We start from the raw sequence: 22,400 nt of genomic DNA, 5'->3' as shown, positions 1-22,400 counted from the left end.
AAGGGCATTGTGTATTACAAGCTACTTCCACAAAATCAGGCTATTATTGTTCCCAATTAGACCAATTAAAGGAGGCAATTAATGAAAACCGTCCAGAATTAGCCAACCGAAAGGGTGTAATCTTACATCAGGACAGTGCTGACCACATGTTTCTTTGCAGATCAAACAGAAACTGGTGCAGCTTGGATGGGATGTCTTACCCCACCCACCATACTCACCTGACCTTGCACCATTGGATTACCATTTATTCCGATCCCTGCAAAATTTTCTTAACCCTTTCAAGATGCTCTGTGTTTCTTTCAACTACTTTAATGTAATAAAGAATTTAGTAAAATAACTTAGTTATCATTCAGCTAGTGTTAGGAACATAAATTTGTGACTAAGGTTTGGTGGAAGATTTTAATTCAAAACTTATGAAAACAAGACACTTGTACTCAGAGCCAGAGCCGGTTTTAGCCGGGTTGGTAACAAAAGGGGTTAATGGGAAGAACTTTGATTCTTTAAAAGAGTGTAAAAACTGCTCAGGCAGTTTTTACTGCCTGAGCAGATGACCCAGACAGATGTCAAGCTCTGAGAGGATGGGATCATGAAACTGCCTCAAAGATAGCAAAAGGTAGTGGAACAAAATGGGAAATATGTAGTTGAGTAAAGTATGTACAACTATCTAAATATCGTTAATGAATTTTATTTTAAAAACTCTACAAACTTTTTTACCAACTCAATATTTACAAGTGTTGTGATATAGACCCAGGTTATGCACATTAATCAGTTTACCACAGTCTGCTTAACTGCTACTTTTCCCACTTCAATTAAAGGTTAGAATAGAAAGAGCAGATGGCTATAAAATATATGCAACAACTGTCTGAAAGCCTCCATAACTGTTAAATCACTTCGTCCATGCTATCATGAAAAAATGGATATAACAACAAAAGAAGTAAAAACAAATATTGACCTAAATACAGGAATAAATATTTTACAATATTTTTAATTTAACAACCATCTGTTACATGTATGACTTTTATTTTCTTCAATTATATTATTCATTGGTTTAAATTCATTATATTCTCACCTATATTTTTAATGTATGCTCCTACCTACTTTCTGATCAGATACAAATCTCATTTGGTATGTGGTCACTCATTTGTTTTGATTGGGATAATTATCATAACCTTGAGTTTTTATATCTTTTCTAACATAAAGATTAAAAGGTAGAATACTTTTGTTTTTATTCTCCATCTTAAAAAAATATTATAACTTTGAGCAGTAAAATGTAGATCATGGCAACTAAATAGGCTCTCAAAACAGTTATTAATTTAGTAGTAAATTGATTGCCATTTTGATTCATGTGAACAAAACATAACATAGATATTATCTCTGAAATTTGATAACTATAAATTCTCTTGTTTGAGTAAAATAGTCTTTTAGGAAATAACAAAAAAGTAGATATTACTTATATATATTAACAGAAGAATGTTTTAGAGGTAACGTTAACTTCCAGAGCTACTGCAATATGTAGCCTTTGAGTGCCTTTAGTAGAATTGTAAGCACTCAAACAAGACCTGTTGTTTAAGAGAACACAGTCACTAGATGCACTTGGCATAATGCCATTGATTATCAGAAGATTCTGGTGTAAAAGGTTTCCCACCAGAATCCTACCTTTAGAGATAATACGGAGATAAGAGATCCATATCATAGGTAACGTCATGGCAGGCTCCCCTATCAGCTGGTACATAACCAACACCCTCTTTTTTACTACTTTGTGACTGATGTTCAGTATGTTGAGAGGCCCAACTAGGTTAATAATTTCCAGTATTTGGCAACAGCTCATGAACTATGGTAATCTTGAGAATCATGAAAATGTCTCAATAAGAATCACATCTGTTTGGACATATTTCATCTTTCCATAACAATATCTTTGATTTTCTTTCAGCCTCCACCCTCCCAACTAATTCCTCATAACATGCAAACTATAAATTTTATTTCTCTCTATGGTACAAATCTCTCATCTCTATCTCTAACCCATCTTTGTTGTCCAAGTTTCAGACTATATACCATGTGTTTTCTGAAAAATGGTGTTTGGAATTATGTAGGATCTTTCTCTGACTCATTTTCACCTAGATATCAGCAACAAAGTCCATTTACTCTGACTCTCTTCTCTGGTTCTCTGAATTCATCTGCTGTGTCTATTGTTCTTTGAGTTCTCTCAACAATCAGCTGTTTCTCAGCTAAATTTAATCCTATATTGAGGATATCTATCTTATTTCACCTCACTGAGATTGTCTCATTCTTGATGTTATGGTTCCAATGAACACAACTCTTGCACTCATTCCAGCTGATACTTCTGGTACTGAATCATTTGCCTTTCCAAACTGGCTCACATCCGATAGTGTCCTCTTCTACTCATATCTTAGACTGACACACTAACTCATTAAACAATACTGACCTTTTCCTCCACCCACCTTTTTCCCATTGCTTATTCAAGGAAACTCCCCTTACAATTTTCTATGATATAATAATCCTGTCCTTTGAATTGTTTGAACCTTTCTGAGGCAGCTAAGTATCTGGCCAATACCATTCTCTTAAATATACTCATCAACATTCTCTCACTCACAATGAAGTCTCACAAGCCTAAAACTCAATGTACAGCACTGCAGCTGTACAGTTAGGTGAAGAACACTACTAATAACATATGAAAGAAGTCACCCATCATCTCTACATCAAAAAAAGGACTTTGAGCATGTTCAGTCTTGGACCAAAGTTTCTTTTTACTCCATTACAGCATGTATTGAAGGACTTTCCCTCTATATACTAACAATTCTGATGTACATCAAGATTTGGTTATTTCTCCAACATCTGCCTTGCCAAATGAACATTAATAACCTACATTCAGTTACTTTTAACCACATATACACACACTACTACACTCCTGTAAATTCTCACTCAACTTGAATATCTTAAATCAAGCATGCACTATGTAAATGTATTTCAATGCAGCCAGGATAGTTTAGTCTTCAAATATATAAAAAAAAAAACATTACGTCACTACAGCCTTGTATACATAACACACAATTAAAAACGTAAGAGTCACTAAGAATGCTAGCTTTGACAATCTTTGATAATGATTTCACATATGACGTTGCTTCTCTTTTTGCCAGAAAATATTGGGTTGGTGCATAATTATTGCAGCTTTTTTTTAACAAATTTTATTTAACAATAACAATATTTAACAAAAACATCTTTAAATGATGGTCTGACCATCTGCCAAGCAAATGGGAAGCAGTAATTGAAGTAGATGGTGAATATGCTCCAGAATAATTATTTAAAGATGTTTTTGCTACATGCTATTGTTTTTGTTGAATAAAATTTATTGAAGAAACCGCAATAATTATACACCAACCCAATACTTCAGTTCTGATTAGTTGGTAATTCTCCACAGTCTGTGTAACACATATTGAAGAACTTCTCACATATCTAAAACAGTGCTACTGTTTTCCTAACAAACATCCTTGACCAAATACAAAGAAAAAACAAATGGTCACTCAAACTGGCAAAGGCTCATGAAGACAATACAACCACTAATTTCTTTCTCTGGTGTTTCTACAAAAGAATTAGAGATTGCTATATATGTCATGGATTTGTATGTGAAGGTTTACTGTATAAGAGTATGAGAACAATTATATAAATATAATTCCTTGACAAAGTTATCTCCCTGGCTTTGAGTAGTGATAAAAAAAAGAAAAAATCTTCAAATATATGAGTAATTTGTGTATGTTTGTATTTGTAAATTTGTTATAAGAGTTTCAATTATATCAATTTTAGTTATATTGGTTTGCAAACTGAAAGATAGATTGTTCATATCTCATCATTAACATTTTCTACTGACCAAATTATCTAGCTGCAAATAGATATTAAGTTAAGATCTATTTCTGAACTCTAGGTTGCAAGAATACTTTATAACTGATGAACCAAATCCTTGCATCAGTTTAACTTGGAAAGAGTGGTATCTGCTACATGAAGATGATATCTTTGATAGGGTTCAAAGACAGAATAGATTATAAAATCACTTTATTATATATTTTTTTTCTATTTCTATATTTTTATATTTCAAGTTACATTTTCTCTATTTGCAATAGTAACACTTTAGTCTTTCAGACATTTTCTTGCCTTCTTTTTTAGCAAAATAATTCATGCCAGAAAGAGAATAAAATATCAATTTGTTGTTAGATAAAGACTATTTTATGTCTCCACATATTTTAAAATCTCCATTATTTTTGCACACTAGTACAGAGAGGCCTTTTTACTCCTACCAGAAAGAACTTTTTCTAAAAGACCATTATTAATTTGAGTCCTAAGGTGGCAAGCTGGCAGAATCATTAGTATACTGAACAAAATGCGTAGCAGCATTTCACCTGTCTTTATATTCTGAGTTCAAATTCCGTTGAGGTCAGCTTTGCCTATCATGCTTTTGAGTCGATGAAAGAAGTACCAGTCAAGTACTGGCGTCAGTATAATCAACTAGCTCCTTCCGCAAAAATTTCAGGCCTTGCGCTTATAGTAGAAAGGATAAATTAGATTCCTCAGCATTTTTATGGCTAACGATTTAATGTATATACAGCAATGCCTTTACCTCAGAATACAAAAAAATAACTGATCAAGTTGAGTTTATCTTTTGATTTGTAAAAATATAGATTTCATTGCTTTACATTTGATGGAATACAAAGCAATAGTAAGCATTTATGCAGTAACTTGACCTGCCATAATTAGAAACCAAATAAATCTCATGCCACACCCTATCTTCAAAAGAAATGTTGTCTAAGTTACAGCAAGCCTGATAAAAATATAGGATAGTCATTACTGAAATGCCTTTGATTATAGATTTGCTCAGTCAGTACTAACTTAGTATCAACTATATAATCGGGAAAGATCTGTAGCAGAGTTTAGAGCTGAGCATTAGCTCACTAATGAGAAATAGGCCACAGCATATTAGGCAATATCAGTCTAATTGATAACCAATCATATCATAGCTGCAAGCATACAATCAATGAAAAGTTCCATAGTTTCCCACTAAAGCATGGTTATATAGAAGTGCAGGACAATCAACACAAGTTTCAGGGAGCCCTGAGACGACAGGATGCTTGGTCACTACTTGACATCTGGTTAAAATTAATCATTTGTTGATGATGAATGCAGAATTTCTCACTTCTTGCCACACAACTATATAGGTAGCCAATTCTTAGCCAAATACAACATGCATACACGACTCTCTACGGGTAATAGGTGATACAGCTTCTGGGGAGTAACTTTTGTAATGTTCATATGTAAATAAATGGGCTCAATCAAAAATCTAAAATGGACTTGGTTTTATATGGGGAACAGCGCAGCCATATTCTTCCTAATCAAATAATCAAAATATCCAGAACACTCCTAATCAAATCTACAGGTTAATCAATAGAGAAAGCTTCCTTGTAACATAACCTTGTAAGATAATTTTGTAAATTAATCAACAGGGAAGACTTCTTTATAAAAATATCTATTAACATAGCAATCAACAGTTTTTTTCCTATCATATTCAAGAAAAAATGTACTTTTTCAGATTATAGATGTTAACACATTTCATCCAAACAACTTGGTTTTAATGACTCAAATGACAACAAGTTCCAACATAGACTGTATAATTAATGAGTGATTCACACATTACACTTCTGTGTTTGTATCTTAGCCTTTCATAATCAATAAAATAAGTATTAACATGCTAGAACGTAGTAAAGAAAACTAGACTATATGCTGAGTTTGGGCATGCCTACATTATAGTTGTACTCAGAATTAGATCGGGTCTAATCAGTAGCAGTAACATAAATACTACCTTTATTGAACTGAATATCAGTGTAGAAATATACGTGAATTAATATCTTCCCCCCTCTCCCTGAAGGTTGATGTTTATTTAGCTACATTAACAAATAATTATAAGGAAACCTGATTGTTAGAGTAAAATTAAAATAACTGTCTCACCAGCCAGCAGAAATAAATCTATAAAGAAGTAGACAATCAGACCAGCATATGTTGAAATGCTAGCTGTCCCTTCTACTCTTATATATTTTTTTAACATATACTTTACTTCCAACTGCTGCTACCTGACTTTGGCCTATTATCAAACTTCTGTACAATGTATATCTGTAAAGCTGACAGTAGTCTTCCTATTGGCTACAAGCAGAGTCCTTACTTGTTGCTTACGTCCCGCCTTCTGCATTACGATGTGCTTATGACAGTATACATGCTATCAAGAACTGGTTTGATATAGTAGGCTTCGCTTGAAAAGGACACAGGAAAAGAAAACTGATTTTGCAGTTAACAAAATAAGCTGGAAAAAAAAACAAAACATATTGATTTATTTGATGATTGTATACCCAAAACTTCATAACACATACTCAGGGACAGATTTACATTATAAAAATTGTAATATACAAAGGAATTCTGTTTTATCTTAAACTTCAAAACATAACGAAGCACACAACATATTCTAATCTTTCTTCTGTTCCAAGTAATTTCTATCGAAGGTATGTTCTTAACATTTATAATTTAGCAATTATTCAAGCACGGTAATGTTTTTAAATAATTGCCTTAGATTGATGAGTATTATTTAACTTTGTATTAATTTTCTCCAAAGTGCAATGATTTTAAATATTTTTTCATCAACTGTTGTGGCTCTTTAATGAAAATTTTATAAAAAGTTATTGTTCTCATTGTATGATTCTGTCATAAATTCATAAAAAAAAAAAAAAATTGAAAATGTATTCCTCTGGAAGACAGAGATACAGGCCCACTACAAGTTTGAGGAGATCTAGTTCAAAACCAAATCTCTCTTTCTCAACAATTACAGAGGAATGTGTACCAAAAGACATACACTTTCCTGATGATGAGGAAAAAAGAGAAAGAACACAGCGGCTAAGAAAACTCCAACGATTAAGAGAACGTCGTTGTAGAGACTTTAAAGGTTTATCACGCTCAGGTGTAACAGATGACTATGAGATACGTTTTGCAAGTGATTTGGAAGAATTTAGAAGTATAAAGTCTGGAAATGTACATACTGGAGGTGATGCTTTATCAAAAAATCAACAGTTTGAACATAAGTTTTCAAAATTTCAAAGCAGAGATATATATAACACTCTTCCATCAAGGTTAGGTGCTAAAAAGTTTATGGACAATTCATCTTTTAGTGATTATAAAAAAGACCCCGCACTTTCCCCCACAGGTAGTGTTAGCTCTTCTGTAACTGTTGATGATAGATTTATGTATGGTTCCAGATTTGAGAATGAGGAAAACGAGTATTCCTGGAGACCTCGTCACCGTACTTACTCATTTTCATCAAATTATGATTATGATTCTTCAATGTATGGCAATCTCAATGAAGATGGTCTAGATGACGGCCTTTTTGATGATACTACATCAGAGTATGATTTTGGTTATAGTTCAATACATGGACTGAAACGTTCCTTTTCAACATGTATTACTCCTCAAAAATATTCAGGGATGATGACACCTGTAGCTATGAGTTCTGAAGCAGCAGCTACTGCTGATCGTCTTGACCAAATTAAAGAAAGGCTCTACAATTTGCAAGCTATGAGAAAAGAAAGAGAATCATCTGAAAAATCTCATCATGAAATAAATAAATTGTCATATAATAAGGTTAATAATGAGCAATTTAGTACATCAGTCTCTAATTATCAAACATCTGAAAGTAAGTATCAATCTTTGAATATTCCACAGGATAATAATAATAATAATAACAGCTCAAGGCCCCTCTGGTCTCAAAGAATAGATCTTCTTATGTCATCCCAGAAGCAGAATGATACACAACATGAACAAAACCTTAATCAGGAAAGTTATACTTCTATCAATGAAGCTACATCAAATGTAAAGATTGTTGATGGTAGTGAACCAGTTCCAACTGATATAAGCTTTGATCAAGAAAGTTTCTATTCTTTTGAGGCAGGTGAAGATGACTCTTCAATTGCAAACATAAAATCAATAAACAAAAGCACAGAAGCAACTGAAATGGAATATGATTACACAGACTGTGTAGATCCAGGAAGTGTTCAAATTAGTTTAGAAAATTATAATGATAATAAATTTCTGGGCTTTGAAGGTACTCAAATTCTAGAAAGCAGTGTCACCAGCCACACAGTAAAACCAATTCAATTAACTCAACGTAAAACTCATACACAATCACATTCAAAACAAAATTATTTATCTATAGCAGTAACTCCTGAAGTACAGTCTCTTCCAAAAACAAGTCATTTAAGTACAGAAATGCAAAACTATAAAGATTTGAGTCGAGATGAACTCTTGCTGGAAATTGCTCGATTAAAACTGGCAAACATTGAAAGAGATACACCAAACACTGAATCAATTGCTAATACTGAAACTGTAGAAACTGAAAGTCAAGTTAAATTTTTACCAGATGATAAAGCAAATATAAACATAACTAAATTAAAATCAGTTGAAGTAGGTAGCAAGATAAGTTCTGACAATATACAGTATCAAGATCCTTATAATGCATCAGTTTCCATAAATAATGTTGTTGATAAAAGTGTTTCAATAACAGCTAAAGATTCAAAGTTACCTGAGGAAAAGACACCCTCAGAATCTGAGGAAGAGATACTATCAGAATTTGAGAAAGAGATGCAATCAGAATCTCATGAACAGCCACAATCAGATAGCCATATAGTTGACCGAGAAGAGAATTTTATTAACAAGAAAGAAAAACGCCAAATTGAACATCCTATGTATTTTAAATCTGTTACTGTGGAAAAGCCAAGTGTAGAAACATCAGAAAAAATAGCCCATAAAATCACTGAGGATAAATTACAAAAGCAATATTCACCAGTCATAAAAGAAACATTTGAGAAAAAACAGGATTTTAGTGAGGAAAACTTAAAAATGACATCCTTAAAAGATCTTCAAAATAACAATTCTTCATTGGAATCTTGTTCTTTGGAAACTCCTGCAACTCAAACACAAGTGTCCTGGAATTTTTCTGAAACTTCTAATTCAGAAAACATCAACAGTGATTCTTTAGCTGGAAGTCACCAAGAAAGCTTGACCAAATTTGATAGCACTTTCGATAACTCCAATAATTTAACAGATACATTTTCGAAAGAGACAACCTCTGTTGAGTTAACCTCTCAAACTTATACTCAGTCAGTACCTTATCAAGCTCCAAAAGAAATTACTGTAAATGAAAGTGATTTTCATGAAAATTCTTTAACTTCAAGAAAAGATGAAATGCTTGAAACAAAGAAACTTTTAGTAGATGTTACTATTACACCTAACAACGATAATATTAGCAAAACAAAATCCCCTGAGAAATGCAACAGTATTGCATATTCTTCAACAGAAAATGAAGTGGAAATGCCAAGAGCTTTAGCTTCAAGTCCCTTGTTTGTACCTTCCCAAGATACTTCTCATACCATTATGAATAAAACAACAGTTAAGGATAATACTGATAGCCCCTTTTTCTTAAATGAATTAAAGACGAACCAAATGAATGAAACATTAACATGTAAACCTTTGGATACACAGAACTATGTAGATGCTGATACTAACATAAAAAAAGGTGTTGATTCTACAAAGTTGAAGGCAATTGAAATACCAATAAAAGATAAAGGAATAGAAACATTTAATGATAAAGATTTATCAGAAATTCCTACTGATTCTAAAAATGATTCTAAATATTTCCAAACTGAATTGTCAACAACCCATTCTCCAGCCAAAGGAGATGAGAATTCAGAAAGCTATGTATTAAAAACTACTAAAGAAGTAGTTGTGGATCGAGAACAAGGAGCTGCAATTCATGAAAGATTCTCTGAAGATCAACAAGAGTCTAAAGGAAAATCTGAATTCATTCAGGACTGCCCACCAAAATCTATAATAATGCCACATGTAACAGAAAATTCTAAAATAATTATTTCTACTACCAAATCATCTGAACCTCTTTATACTTCAAGTTTTTCTGTTAGCCTTCCAAATTCTCCATCACAGCTAACAAAGGACAATGTTGATGCTGAACCCAAGACAGAAACTGTTAATTTAATGGAACATTCTGTTGAAACACAGCCATCTTTGAATGGTGTCTCTACTACCTCAAATAGTGCCTCTATATATTTAGTGCCAAATAAAAAATATCTGTCTACAACTACATCTGTACAAAATCAATTTAACTCAGATATAGATGGGAAATCTGATGCAAAAATGTTTGATTTGACAACTCTAGAAGTTACTCCAGAGATAAAGTCTCCTGAAATAAATTTTGAGAACAACTTGAAGGCCTCAAAAGCAGAAAGTTCTTTTATGCAGGTTGTTGAAACTGATGCAAATGATTCTTCTGTTACTTATCAGAAGGAAACATCTGAAAAGCCTAGTGCATTTACTATTGGTTTAGATGCTTTGCAATCTAAAAGTGAAGACAGACTAAATATTACTGAGCAGCCAATACATTCCAATAATCAAACAACTGAATCATTAAGCATTTCTCCCCAAACTACTTTGAGTGGACATGAGTTAGACAAAGAGACACCTGCTGAAGTAGCAAATTTAAAAGTATATAATAAAAAAGATCAAGAAGGGCCAAATGAGATTTTTGAGGAGCCTTCAATGATTTCAGCTAAACTTCCTATCAATACCCCAGAACTTCCAAACAATACTCCAGAACTTACAGAGTCCAGTTTTGAGCTATGCCATCAAGAAAATGTATCCATGAAATTATCACCTGAAAATAACAGCAAACTTCCAAATTATTCAGTTAGTTCTTATCAAACAGCCCTTCCACAATCTTCTGTAACAGAGAATAATTCTCTTTCCTCCCCTTCAAAAATTGTTTCTGTAGAACCAACAAATTATGTACAACCAAATTTCTATAAGGATAAAGATGATTCCCCCATACTGTTGATGAAAGATGTTCCTTCATTTGATCTAAAAGACAGTAGTGAATTAAAAAGTCCAAAATGTGAGGTGAATGATGATGCGAAGGATCTCTCAATTGAAAATAACAACTTGAACAGTTTTTCAACATTATCACCCTCACAGTCAAATTACAGCAATACTGTCAGTAGAGAATTCTCACATGAATCATATGCTTCATCTGATATGCTAACTCAAAACTTTACAACTGTTACTCCAAAAAGCATACTTGTAACAAATTCTCCAAAGGAAACTACAAATTTGCAACAAAGTCCTTCCATAAATGTACGTAAACAAATCTTTGGAGAAGAAATTAGCACATTTGATACCACTTTCATGAAACCCAATAAATCTGCTCTGAAATTAGTAGCACCAGATTCAGGTACTTTGATAAAAACAAAATATGAAACAGAAGGAGAAAGAATCCAATCAATAATACCAAGAAGCCCTGGAAAGAAAGACTATGAAACTAAGCAATTTTCGGATAATACAGAATATGCTAAGAGTGATACCAGTTCAAAAGACTTTCCTGACAGTTCTTTTCAAATCACATCTGATTCTCAAGTTGTCGTTTCTGCAAAACCCAAAACAGTTGAAATAGAAAAACCTGTAAGTCAGCCTGATATTCAATACCTTGCTACAACCTCCTTGGACTCCATGTCAACTATCCAGTATGGAGCCAATTCAAATATTGAAAATGTTGATCAACCCACATCTGAAATTAGCATGGAACTATCAAAAAATACTGCTTTTCCATTAGAGAGAAACAATTCTGATATTAATTCCAGTGAGTCTAACACCAGATATCTTCATGAATCATCACAAGAAGCAATTGCTTTAGATGAATCAAAGAATGAAAAACCACATCAGATGGTCTCTCTCAATAGTAATGAAAATAAAGACTTTTCGTTGATACTTCCAAAAACTGAAAACACTCAGCCCTCATCCCCAAACATGCAAAAATTGGAAAGTTCAGCAGATACAATTCCGCTTGCATCAAATAAAGATCATTATGAAATCAAAGCCCCTGAGCATATTATACAAAAAACTAATCCTGATGAAAATAGACCAACTGAACAATGGTCATATGAGGGAACAACACCCACTTTCAATAAAAGTAATTCTTTGCCAAGAAAAAAGAAAAAACCCTCAAAAACTCCAGATTCTCCACAATCCTCTGAAAGAGCTATAAGTGCTGAGGATGATGGGAATGTAAATAAAAAATCTTCACAGAAAAAATGGAAATCAGTTGAACATCTACAAAAAGGAAACCAAAAGAAACCTGAAGTACCACCCAAGAGTTCAGGACCTGGTCTTGTGAAAAGCACTTCAATGAAATTTTTAGCTAAATTTCAATCAAAGTCTAAAAGACAAAAGAGTTCAGAGGAACCTACTGACTTACTTCATCCAACTCTTAAAAAGGGTCAAAGTGAATACTCTGTACTCAATTCAGACCCCAGCTATCAGCAGGATGAATTTCTGGGTTCAGACCCAGCACAAAGAACAAGACACTACAAAACATTGCCCCACAAAAAGAAAGAAAATTCTGAAAATGCACCAGGTAACCTTGATCAGTCTTCAACATTACTACCTAATGAAACTAATGCTTCTGATTGTATAGGTCTTCTTAAGAATAACATATTCATACAGCAGGATATGTTATCCCGCCATTTTCAAAGTGAAAAAGATTTAACCTCTGAATTACCAGAGGCACAAAAATTGCAATCTCGTTCCTTGAAAGGAGAAAAAGTTCTATTGGCCCAAAAACGGCTACTAGGCTTACCAAGAGAAGAATTATAGAAAACTATTTTTAGTTTTCATACAGCTTCTTTCTACAAGTGATAATCATCATCCTCATCATTTAACATCCCCTCTCCATGCTGGCCTGGGCTATACAGTCTGACTAGAGTTGATAAGCCAGAGCTGCACCAGGTTCTTGTCTGATTTGGCATGGTTTCTGCAACTGCCAACCACTCCAGTAGCATAATGGGTGTTTTTATGTGTCATTGGCATGGGTGCCATTTACATGACACTGGCAATGACCATGACTACAATTCATGTGTGCCATTTACGTGGCACTGGCAATGACGATGACTACGATGCAAGGGTGTCATTTACATGGCACCAGCAGAGACCACAACTGTGATTCATGGGTGTCATTTACAAGGTCCAGGTGACAGCCCAACTCCAATTTCACAGGTGCCATTTACATGGCACTGGCAATGGCCTCAACTATGCTTTCATGGGTGCCATTTACATGACACCAGTATGGCCACATTCAGTTTTCATTTTTTTTTTTCCCTTAGTTTTATTTTAACACTGAGGCTTGTCCCCTGCATCCCCCTCCAGTGGAGCATTCCTAATCTTGCAGGCTTGTGGGTGCTGGTACCATGTAAAAAGTACCCGTACTGGTGCCACGTAAATGCACCCATACCAGTGTTGTATGAAAGCACTTGGTACTCTCTATAAAGTGGTTGATGTCAGGAAGAGCACCCAGCCATAGAAACCATGCCAAAATGGACCTGGAGCTTGGGCAACTCTACAGCTGGTCTGTCAAACCATCCAACCCATGCCGGCATGGAAAACAGACGTTAAATGATGATGATGATGATGATGATTGAGCACATTATTGTTAAAATCTAGGAATAATTTAATTACTTTTTTTTTTATAATGAAATGTTGTAAGATAAATCAGTAACTCATATTATAGGCAGAATTGGAACTTGTACAAATCTAAAAGTAATTCTATCCTTAACATTTTATATAAATTTTTACTTTAAGCTTTACAGTTTGAAAAAGTTTAACCCTTTAGTATTTAAGCCAACCACATCCTACCCAAATATTCTACCTGTTTTATATTGAAACCATTCAGATCCAACCTCTCACTCCTATCTTACAATGATATCCACAAAATATGCAATCCATCATTGAATTCTCAAAGCTACAAGATAATGTATGATTAATTCAAAACAATGTGAATAAATGATCATTACATTTAACAGAGTAATCTGATTACCAAAGTGTTAAATGAAATGAACTATAGCAAATATTGTTAAAACACTTTTTTTGCTACAAACTCAACTGTCAAACTTCTAATTCTCTTACTCTTAATTCATCTGTATTTAATATCTCAAATTCAGATGTATTTCATACCTTCTTCCCATGCTTATCAATATCTTCTTCCCAATACCATACTTATCACTTAAATATTCAACCTGTTTTACTTTTTTTTTTTTATAATAAAAGATTCTCATAGAAATTTGTGAAAGCTATTTCCAGCCATAACAAATATTAGTAAACTATCTCCATAAATATACTCATCAAATCACATGCTTTCACATGTGTAAATACAAAAAAAAACTGTGCATATTAATTATTTAACCTCTAAAATTTTTTAACTACCCAGTCATAAATGAATCTGAGAAAACTTTCAGTTGCTATTGTTACTAGTTACATTCATGCTCAAATCCCACTGGGGTTGACTTTGTTTTTCATGCTTATTGAGTTGATAAAATTTTACCTGTGATATACTGATGATAATTTATCTGACTTACCCAAAATGTTATGGCTTTGTGCTGTTGTTAAAAGTTATTATTACTACAACAAAGGAACTATTATCATTTAGCTCCAGGTCAACTCTGAATGAACTTATCTATGATCGAAGGCATTCTAGTTGTGACCATCATGGCTGCTATTTCTAGCAAGTCAAGTGAGCATATACAGGTTCCCTAGCTGGTTTAAAGAAAGTGAGTTGCTGCAAATGGCAGCACACAGGACTTCTTTTTTTTATTATATCCTGTTGGTATCATACTGTACTGAGTTCAAATCCACCAAAACATGACTTTTACTTTCAAAGTCTTTAAAAGTGCCCAGCATTGATGTAGCTGTAATATACACCTAATGATATTAAATATAAACTGAATTTCCTCCACAATTACACTAAATGCAAAATTTGGAATTCTATGAGTTACATTATATTTATATCATAAACAAAAGCAAAATTGTGTTTCTTTAATCTTTTGAAATTTTTCTAGATTTTGTACAGAAATGTGCTCAAGATTTTTTTCTTCTTTTTAATTTTAAGAAATTAATTTTATAAATAAAATTTAGTTATAATGTTTAATTAATTACCATCTAAATCTCAGCCTCTTATGTTAGATATAGTTTTAACAAGTTATGAGTGAGAAGATCATATATTTTGTCCTTTATGGCAAAAGAACTTTTATCAAAAGCTAGATATTGGGTGGCCACTATTTCTGTTAAGATTGAAGAATGACTGCTTTATAAAATCTACAAAACTTTTCATTTGGTTGAAATTTTGCTGGCAGAATCATTAGCATGCCAGGCAAAATGCTTAGCGGTATTTTGTCTGCCTTTACATTCTGAGTTCAAATTCCACCGAGGTCGACTTTGCCTTTCATCCTTTCAGGGTCAATAAATTGAGTATCAGTGAAACATTGGGGTTGATATATTCAACTAGTCCCCTCCCCCAAAATATCAGGCCTTGTGCCTATAGTAGAAAGGATTATAGCCTTATGTACACACACACACACACACACACACACACACACAAATACCTCTCTTATATATCTTTGGTAAGGTTTTAGATAGATAATCATGAATGTATTATAACAGATGTTGTAACATTTTCATTAGTTATAATATAACTAATCAAAATGTAATGAAACAATTTTATTTATTCCTTTGTTCATTTAATAAACGGCCTATATGAATCTATCATATACAATTAATGTTTGTGTGCGTGTGTATGTGTAACAAAAATTGTTTGTGTGATATGTACATACAAGCATACAAATATTTAGGAATTGAGTAATTTTTCTTAGGGTGAATTTAATATTCTTGTTCACAGTCATGGATTCTATTCATATATTTCCATAGATCTATACAGACACAACAGAAGTAAATAGACACCCCATAAAAGATCACTCTGTTTATTTTAACTTGAAACGGTTTACACCTTCTATTAATTGACATTTTTATGTTTCAGGTTCTATATGTGACTGTTAAATTATGCACATACAAAAGAAGCCTTGAAACTATCCAAATTTCAAAGAGGGTCAATTGTGGGTTAATTTGAAGGTGAACTTAGCACAAAATCACAGAAAACCTAGGAATCCCACTTTCTATAGTTAATAAAGTGATTGTGCAATTCACCATTGAGGGGAAGGAGTCCACATCACCTCGCCCAGCTCAACCATAGTCCTCTGACAGGACCCTTCACTTTGTTAAGAGAAGCGTGGAGGACAATTCTCATTGCAAAGCCTCTGACATAGCAGAACAAGTTGATGTCAGTTGCAGAACTGTCTTGGCTACTATGGCAGAGCAGCAAAAAGGAAGCCACTTCTTCAACCACCCAATATCAAGCAGGAAAAAGACTGGGCCAGTGAGATGATAGAAAAGCCACTAGCATTTCAGGACACTGTCATATTCTCTGATGAGTCCAGATTTACTGTATTTTCTAACAGTGGTCAGGTGTGGATCTAGAGACTCTGTGATCAAAAATTTAACATAAAAAGATTGCAGCCAACAGTGAAACATGGCAGCTATTCTGTGATGGTCTGGGGGGCAATTTAGAGCAATGGTTGATCAGAGCTGGTGGAGTGTGAAGGAAACATAAACACAGATAAATATGTGTCCATATTACAGAAAGGACTCCTTCCAATCTTCTCCAGTGGTGAAATGATTAAAGAAGATTATTTATGGTAGATAAGGCTCCTTGTCAATCAGCTAAAAAGACCCTAGATTGGTTGGAAGAGAATGGCATTAAAAAACTTCCTTGGCCAAGCCAGTCACCAGATATGAACCCTATTGAACGCCTCTGGGGCATAATGGACAGGACATTTCATAAAAAGAACAAGAAAGCATCCTCAAAGCCAAATCTTTTGTGATTACTGCATGAAACTTGGCAAGAAATTCCTCAAGAGAATATTCATCTGATGAGTAGCATTCCTAATAGGGTCCTTGCATTGAAAAATGCAAAGGGCATGTCTACTAAATATTAGATGTTCATATTATCATAATTAATAAATAGTTGAATGTATAATATGAGCTAGTTTCTGATGGAGTTTCTCTGTATGTCTCCATTGAAGTCTAATGTCAGCTCTGTACCAATTAGATAATACAGTTCTATATTTGAGAGATGAGGAATTATGTACATTACTTACATTGTTTAGATTTGATGGACATTTGTCCTCATCTTGTTTGTTGTCAACACAATGTTTCAGCTGATAAACTCTCCAGCCTGGGTTCTCTCATTCCTAAGGTATTTTTCGATGTTATTATTACTATTATTATTATTCAGGTCACTGCTTGGAATCGAACTCAGAATCTTGGGGTTAGCAGCCCGTGCTCTTAACCACTATGCCATATACCCACAGGCATATGGTGTAGTGGTTAATAATAATAATAATAATAATAATAATATCGAAAAATACCTTAGGAATGAAAACCCAGGTTCAAAATTTCCCCAGGACACCTGAAGAAGGCTGAAGAGTATATCAGCCAAAAAGTTGTATTACCAACAAACAAGATGAGGACAAATATCCGTCAAATCTAAATAATGTAAGTGATGGACATAATTCCTCATCTCTCAAATATAGAACTGTATTATTTAATTGGTACAGAGCTGACATTAGACTTCAATGGAGACATACAAACTCCATCAGAAACTAGCTCGTCATTCAAACCATCCAACTTTCCTATGTAAACTAAATGTATAATTTTAGATTTAAATAAATTTTAACGAATATAAAGGTGTCTATTTACTTCTGTCGTGTCTGTGTAGCTAAACTACTGTACTGTATGTAAATATTCCTTCGGTATTAGCAATTTAAAATACATTTACATACAGGTATCTATAAATACAAATAAATTTTAAAATTAATGAAAATTTAAGTAATTTTTTCCAATCATATCAGCCTAAGTTGTTTTTTACTTTCTTCATATTTGTGGATATCTATTAGTCTGTCTGTCAGTTGTTCACATTCTCTCTAATCCTCCCTCTACATAAACTTATACATAAGTGCATATATAAGTTTATTTCAACTATTTAAACAAAAATTCTATTTGACTTTTAAATACATTTCTTTATATAATATTATTCTATTTTACTTAAGTTCAGAAAGAGTGATTTTATTTTAGAATATTCAAAAGATCAGTGTTGTCTTATTCTAGGCTGCCTAAAATCAGTTTTATTTTTGTCACAAGTGCATTTTTTTTTTTTTATACAGTTGTATTTTTGTACGAAAATAAAGTGAATCTTGAAAATAAATCATTTCCATTTATATTTTTAAATTAATATACATTAAATCTCTACTCTCGCTGAAATAATTTCTTAGCCATTTAGAATTAGAAATATTGTCTGAAATGTGGTTCTTATCCAGTTTCTTGTAAAGGTTTTTTATTCTGTTTTTTAATATTTGTTATTTTAACTATTTCATAGTATAATTATAATTCAATTTCTGAGTTCTTATTTTAATATAAATTTTTATAACATTATGTTGCATTTTTTTTTAATTTCACAAGATAATAATTAAAATAAATATATTAAATATAGCTTATATAAACCATAGGATATATATAAGAAAAAGATCTTAAATTATTTCCCTCACTTTCAACTCATTTTTAATATTATCTCTTAATCTTTTTTGAGCAAATCTTTATTTTTCTACTTGAAAGGAAACACTGTCTTCCATTTGTAATCAAGAATGGAAAGTTTGCAGTCAGCCTCAAATGGATTTTCTTCCAATTTTCGTAAAACTTTTAATGAAATTAAATCCGATACTATCTAGAAGAGAATTTTTTAAAATGATGCAAATAGCAATAATAATGGAAGAAAGCCAGTTTTAGCTTGTGAAAGATAATTCTAACAAAACAATAGTTGCTAGAATATTTATTTTATTTTCTCAAAACTGAATATTGTTTTTATAATTATTTTGAAGAAGTTTTTGTTATCAAATTAAGTTGTAATTTTTTTCTCTTTTTTGTATATATTGGCTTACCTTATGCTAAATCCCCACCAAACTTCAGATGGTTTCTAGCTCCTTTTCTATCAATTGTTAGCAAAGATTAAATTTGACTGTATAGAGATCTGTTAATATATTTAGGTTCAAATTTACAATTCTAATGCATCATAAACCACTGTAAATTATGAAATCTAACAATTTGACTCAGAGCTACTTTTCATAATTAATAATTAAAAGTAACATATGAATTTATATCACTGGACTTTTTCTTTACATGCTACTGCATTTATGTTTTGAAATGTCCAGATAACCACTTGTAGACAAAATAATCAGACATGATTTACTATTTATTATTAATGTCATCATCTTTTTTTTACCCCCTAATATCAAATAGTTTCCTCAAAATCATCTTGAGAAAATTAAGAAACGTCCTTATATAATCAAATTGTCATTAATAAATTTAGGTTATATTTTGTTCTATTTTTAGTAGAATGACAGCTAAGAAACATTTATTTTTAATGCACAGCTCCTAAACTGCCAGTTTAAGTGCTGTCTAGTTGGACAGGATGTAAAACAACTTTACGTTTCTTTTTGTTGTCATAGATCTCCTGGTAGCTGTTAGCTATGCATTTCAAATTCTGAAGTTATAATTTGCTCACATTTTTTTCCCTCTGATCAGTGCCAATTGAGTAAAGATTGCAACAGAATATATTTTTTAATATAAATATCTTTATGGATTAATACACAACTATCTGACTAGTTTCAGCTGTAGTCTCAAATGCTTTCAGTATGCATTTGATTTAGCGGACATCTTTCATGAATAGTATTGAAGTTTAAATTTTAAAGTCATTTATATATATATATATATATATATATATATATATATATATATATATATATATATATATATATATATATACATACATACATGCATAGCAGACTTGCTCCTCAGTTGTCATGTTTATTTGTCAAGCTTGTTTAATTGAACAACTCCGCTCATTTAATAATCATCTTCAACATTTAATGCTCTTTGTGATATATATGTGCGTGCATGAATGTATCCTAAAAGAACAATTAATGGATAAACTATTGCATAAAAGTTACATGGAAAATCTTATTGTCGCTTTTTATTCTCGTATCCTTGATTTAAAGTTCTTCACTGTATAATTCTTTATGCTATAATAAAGTATGTTTTATTTGCCAGGTGTTTTATGGGAGGGCTTTACATTAGGAAAGGTATCCATAAAAAAAAGAATCATTGTTCCAAATTCTCATGTTTTAGCTCATACTTCTTAAATATATGTGTTGTTTACTTTTGTCTTCTCTGGAGGGGGTCAGTTTCACATTTTAATTTAATGCATTCAATCCACAAATACAAAATTAGCTTCATTTCTGGAGGAAAGAAATCAATATTAATAAGATTATGAAGACTAATTATATTTATCACTTATGAAAAATCAATTAGCATATGCTATTATATTACCAGTCACAAAACATATTCTTGTATGGCTTTTCTTCTCAAACAGATTTTTATTGAAAAAGAGCAATACCTAAAATCAATCTTCAATTAGATTCATTGTTCCTAGGGCAACCTATAATGAATATGAAATGCATGAATTATGTTAGTAATATCCTTCACAACTTTTCATTTATTCTTCAATAAAACTTTAACAAACTATATAAATCATTATGTCACTTTATTTTGTCTACTGAAAACTATAGAATCATTTTTTTATTTTAATTTTTTCAAAGAAGAAAACTATGTGAGAGAAAACTTTGATTTTTTTTTTTTTTTTTTGTCCTTGTTACACCTTATTAAATGATTAGATGTAGGTGTGTATTCATGTATGTTTATCACATCTCTGCAATGCATATTATATTTACCATCCACTTTCTTAATCACACAGGCCTGTTGAGGAGATTCAGTTATGGCAGTTGTACGTGTTTTGTATTTATAAAGCATGTTCTACTTGAATGCAGTTTACGTTTCTTTTTTATTTCATTATCAATTATTTCTATATTGTGTGAAGGATTCTATAATTGTTCTTTTATTTCTATGGCCTCTTGAAAACTTTTTAAACATCGGTTGGGGTATACTGCATTTTGTTAACTATATTTTCTTAATGCATGGACCTCTTCTTGTTTTCAATACCTGACAGTTTTCTTCTCACTCTTTGCCATATTTCTTCAACTGATTCTATTAAATAAGCAACTTGAATCTTGTGTGTGTTATTTTCATTTTGTACTATCTTAACTTGAAAATAATAGTTAGAAGCAAAATTCATAATGATGGTATTTGATATTTTTTTAACATTTTCTACCATATAATAAATTTATCTGCTTGCACATCAAAAGATCTAATGCTCTCCGATCTCTGCTCAAAATTATGTTCTAGCATTTTAGTGACACCTCATTTGTATCTTTTAATTTAAGATTTCCTGCAAATGGGTTTTTTTTTTCTTTTTTGCTATTTGTGTTTTTTTTTTTTTTTTTTACTTAATAATATAGCTTTGAAATGCTATAAGGCTGTTAAAAATAAATCTGAAACTGTATACACTAATGTATACACTAAAAAAAATATTGAAAAGAAATCTAAAGGAATATTTCAGTTACCATTAGCTTCAATTTTGAACTAATATCATTTCTATATTTATTCACACTATATTTTGATCCATATATTTTCTACCATATTTTTAATTGCATGTATTTCATAAGATTAATATAGAATTCTTAAACCTTCATTGACAATCAAAAGGTTTAACCCTTTCGTTGCTGTATTTATTTTGAGATGCTTTGTGTTTCTTTCAGTTACTTTAAATATAGCAAAGAATTTAGTAAAATAACTTAGTTATCATTCAGCTAGTGTTAGGAACATAAATTGTGACTAAGGTTTGGTGGAAGATTTTAATTCAAAACTTATGAAAACAAGACATTTGTACTCAGAGCCAGAGCCGGTTTCAGCCAGGTTGGTAAAAAGGTTAATGCTTTCATTCACAAGTGTTAATCATACCAACTTATTTCAGTAACAACATCCATATTAGACTAAAGTCTGGGCTGTGCTTACTGATTAGATTATTAATTAGCAATTAATAATCAGTTAATGTTTTATATTTTGCTTCCTCTAAGTATATTTTGGACTTTTACATAGATACCACAGTATTTCTTTGTTTATAAGGAAGGCCCCCTTCATGTATTGGCAAATGATTTCTATTTTTCAGAGTTGCCCAATGCTTGCCTTCATAGTCATTTTGCTTAGGCTGTTGTACACACAATACTCTTAGTCATTGTCTTGGATAGAATTTACTGTACAGAAATATAGCCGAATTAATTTTTAAGTTGTTCTTGTTCCATCTTTTCCATGCATTCTTTGCATATTTTCCACAGATCCCTGTTAGATGGTTGCAGTAAGGTTAGTTCATAGGGATTTATGTTTGTTATTACTGCCCACATGTGGGTAGA

The 22,400-nt window shown here is 32.1% G+C and overlaps 1 protein-coding gene across 4 annotated transcripts in view; it reads left to right on the top strand.

The window, feature by feature from the left end:
- Positions 1 to 4,945: 4,945 nt before the first annotated feature.
- LOC106882864 (uncharacterized) overlaps positions 4,946 to 22,400 on the top strand; it is a 114,270-nt gene continuing 96,815 nt past the window's right edge. For 2 of the 4 annotated variants that reach the window (XM_089353841.1, XM_089353840.1), the window contains exons 1-2: positions 4,946 to 12,517; positions 20,849 to 20,878. In XM_089353841.1, the coding sequence (XP_089209967.1) occupies positions 6,787 to 12,517; positions 20,849 to 20,878 (5,761 nt within the window). In that variant the 5' untranslated portion in view covers positions 4,946 to 6,786. The remainder of the gene's footprint in view (positions 12,518 to 20,848; positions 20,879 to 22,400) is intronic. The other 2 variants (XM_089353843.1, XM_089353842.1) reach the window with 1 other exon arrangement.

This window comes from Octopus bimaculoides, chromosome 6 (assembly GCF_046866305.1).
Source record: "Octopus bimaculoides isolate indiv1 chromosome 6, ASM4686630v1, whole genome shotgun sequence".
Lineage (NCBI taxonomy): Eukaryota > Metazoa > Mollusca > Cephalopoda > Octopoda > Octopodidae > Octopus > Octopus bimaculoides.
The sequence above is the reverse complement of the archived record's forward strand: the minus strand, read 5'-3'. Positions and strand labels throughout refer to the sequence as shown.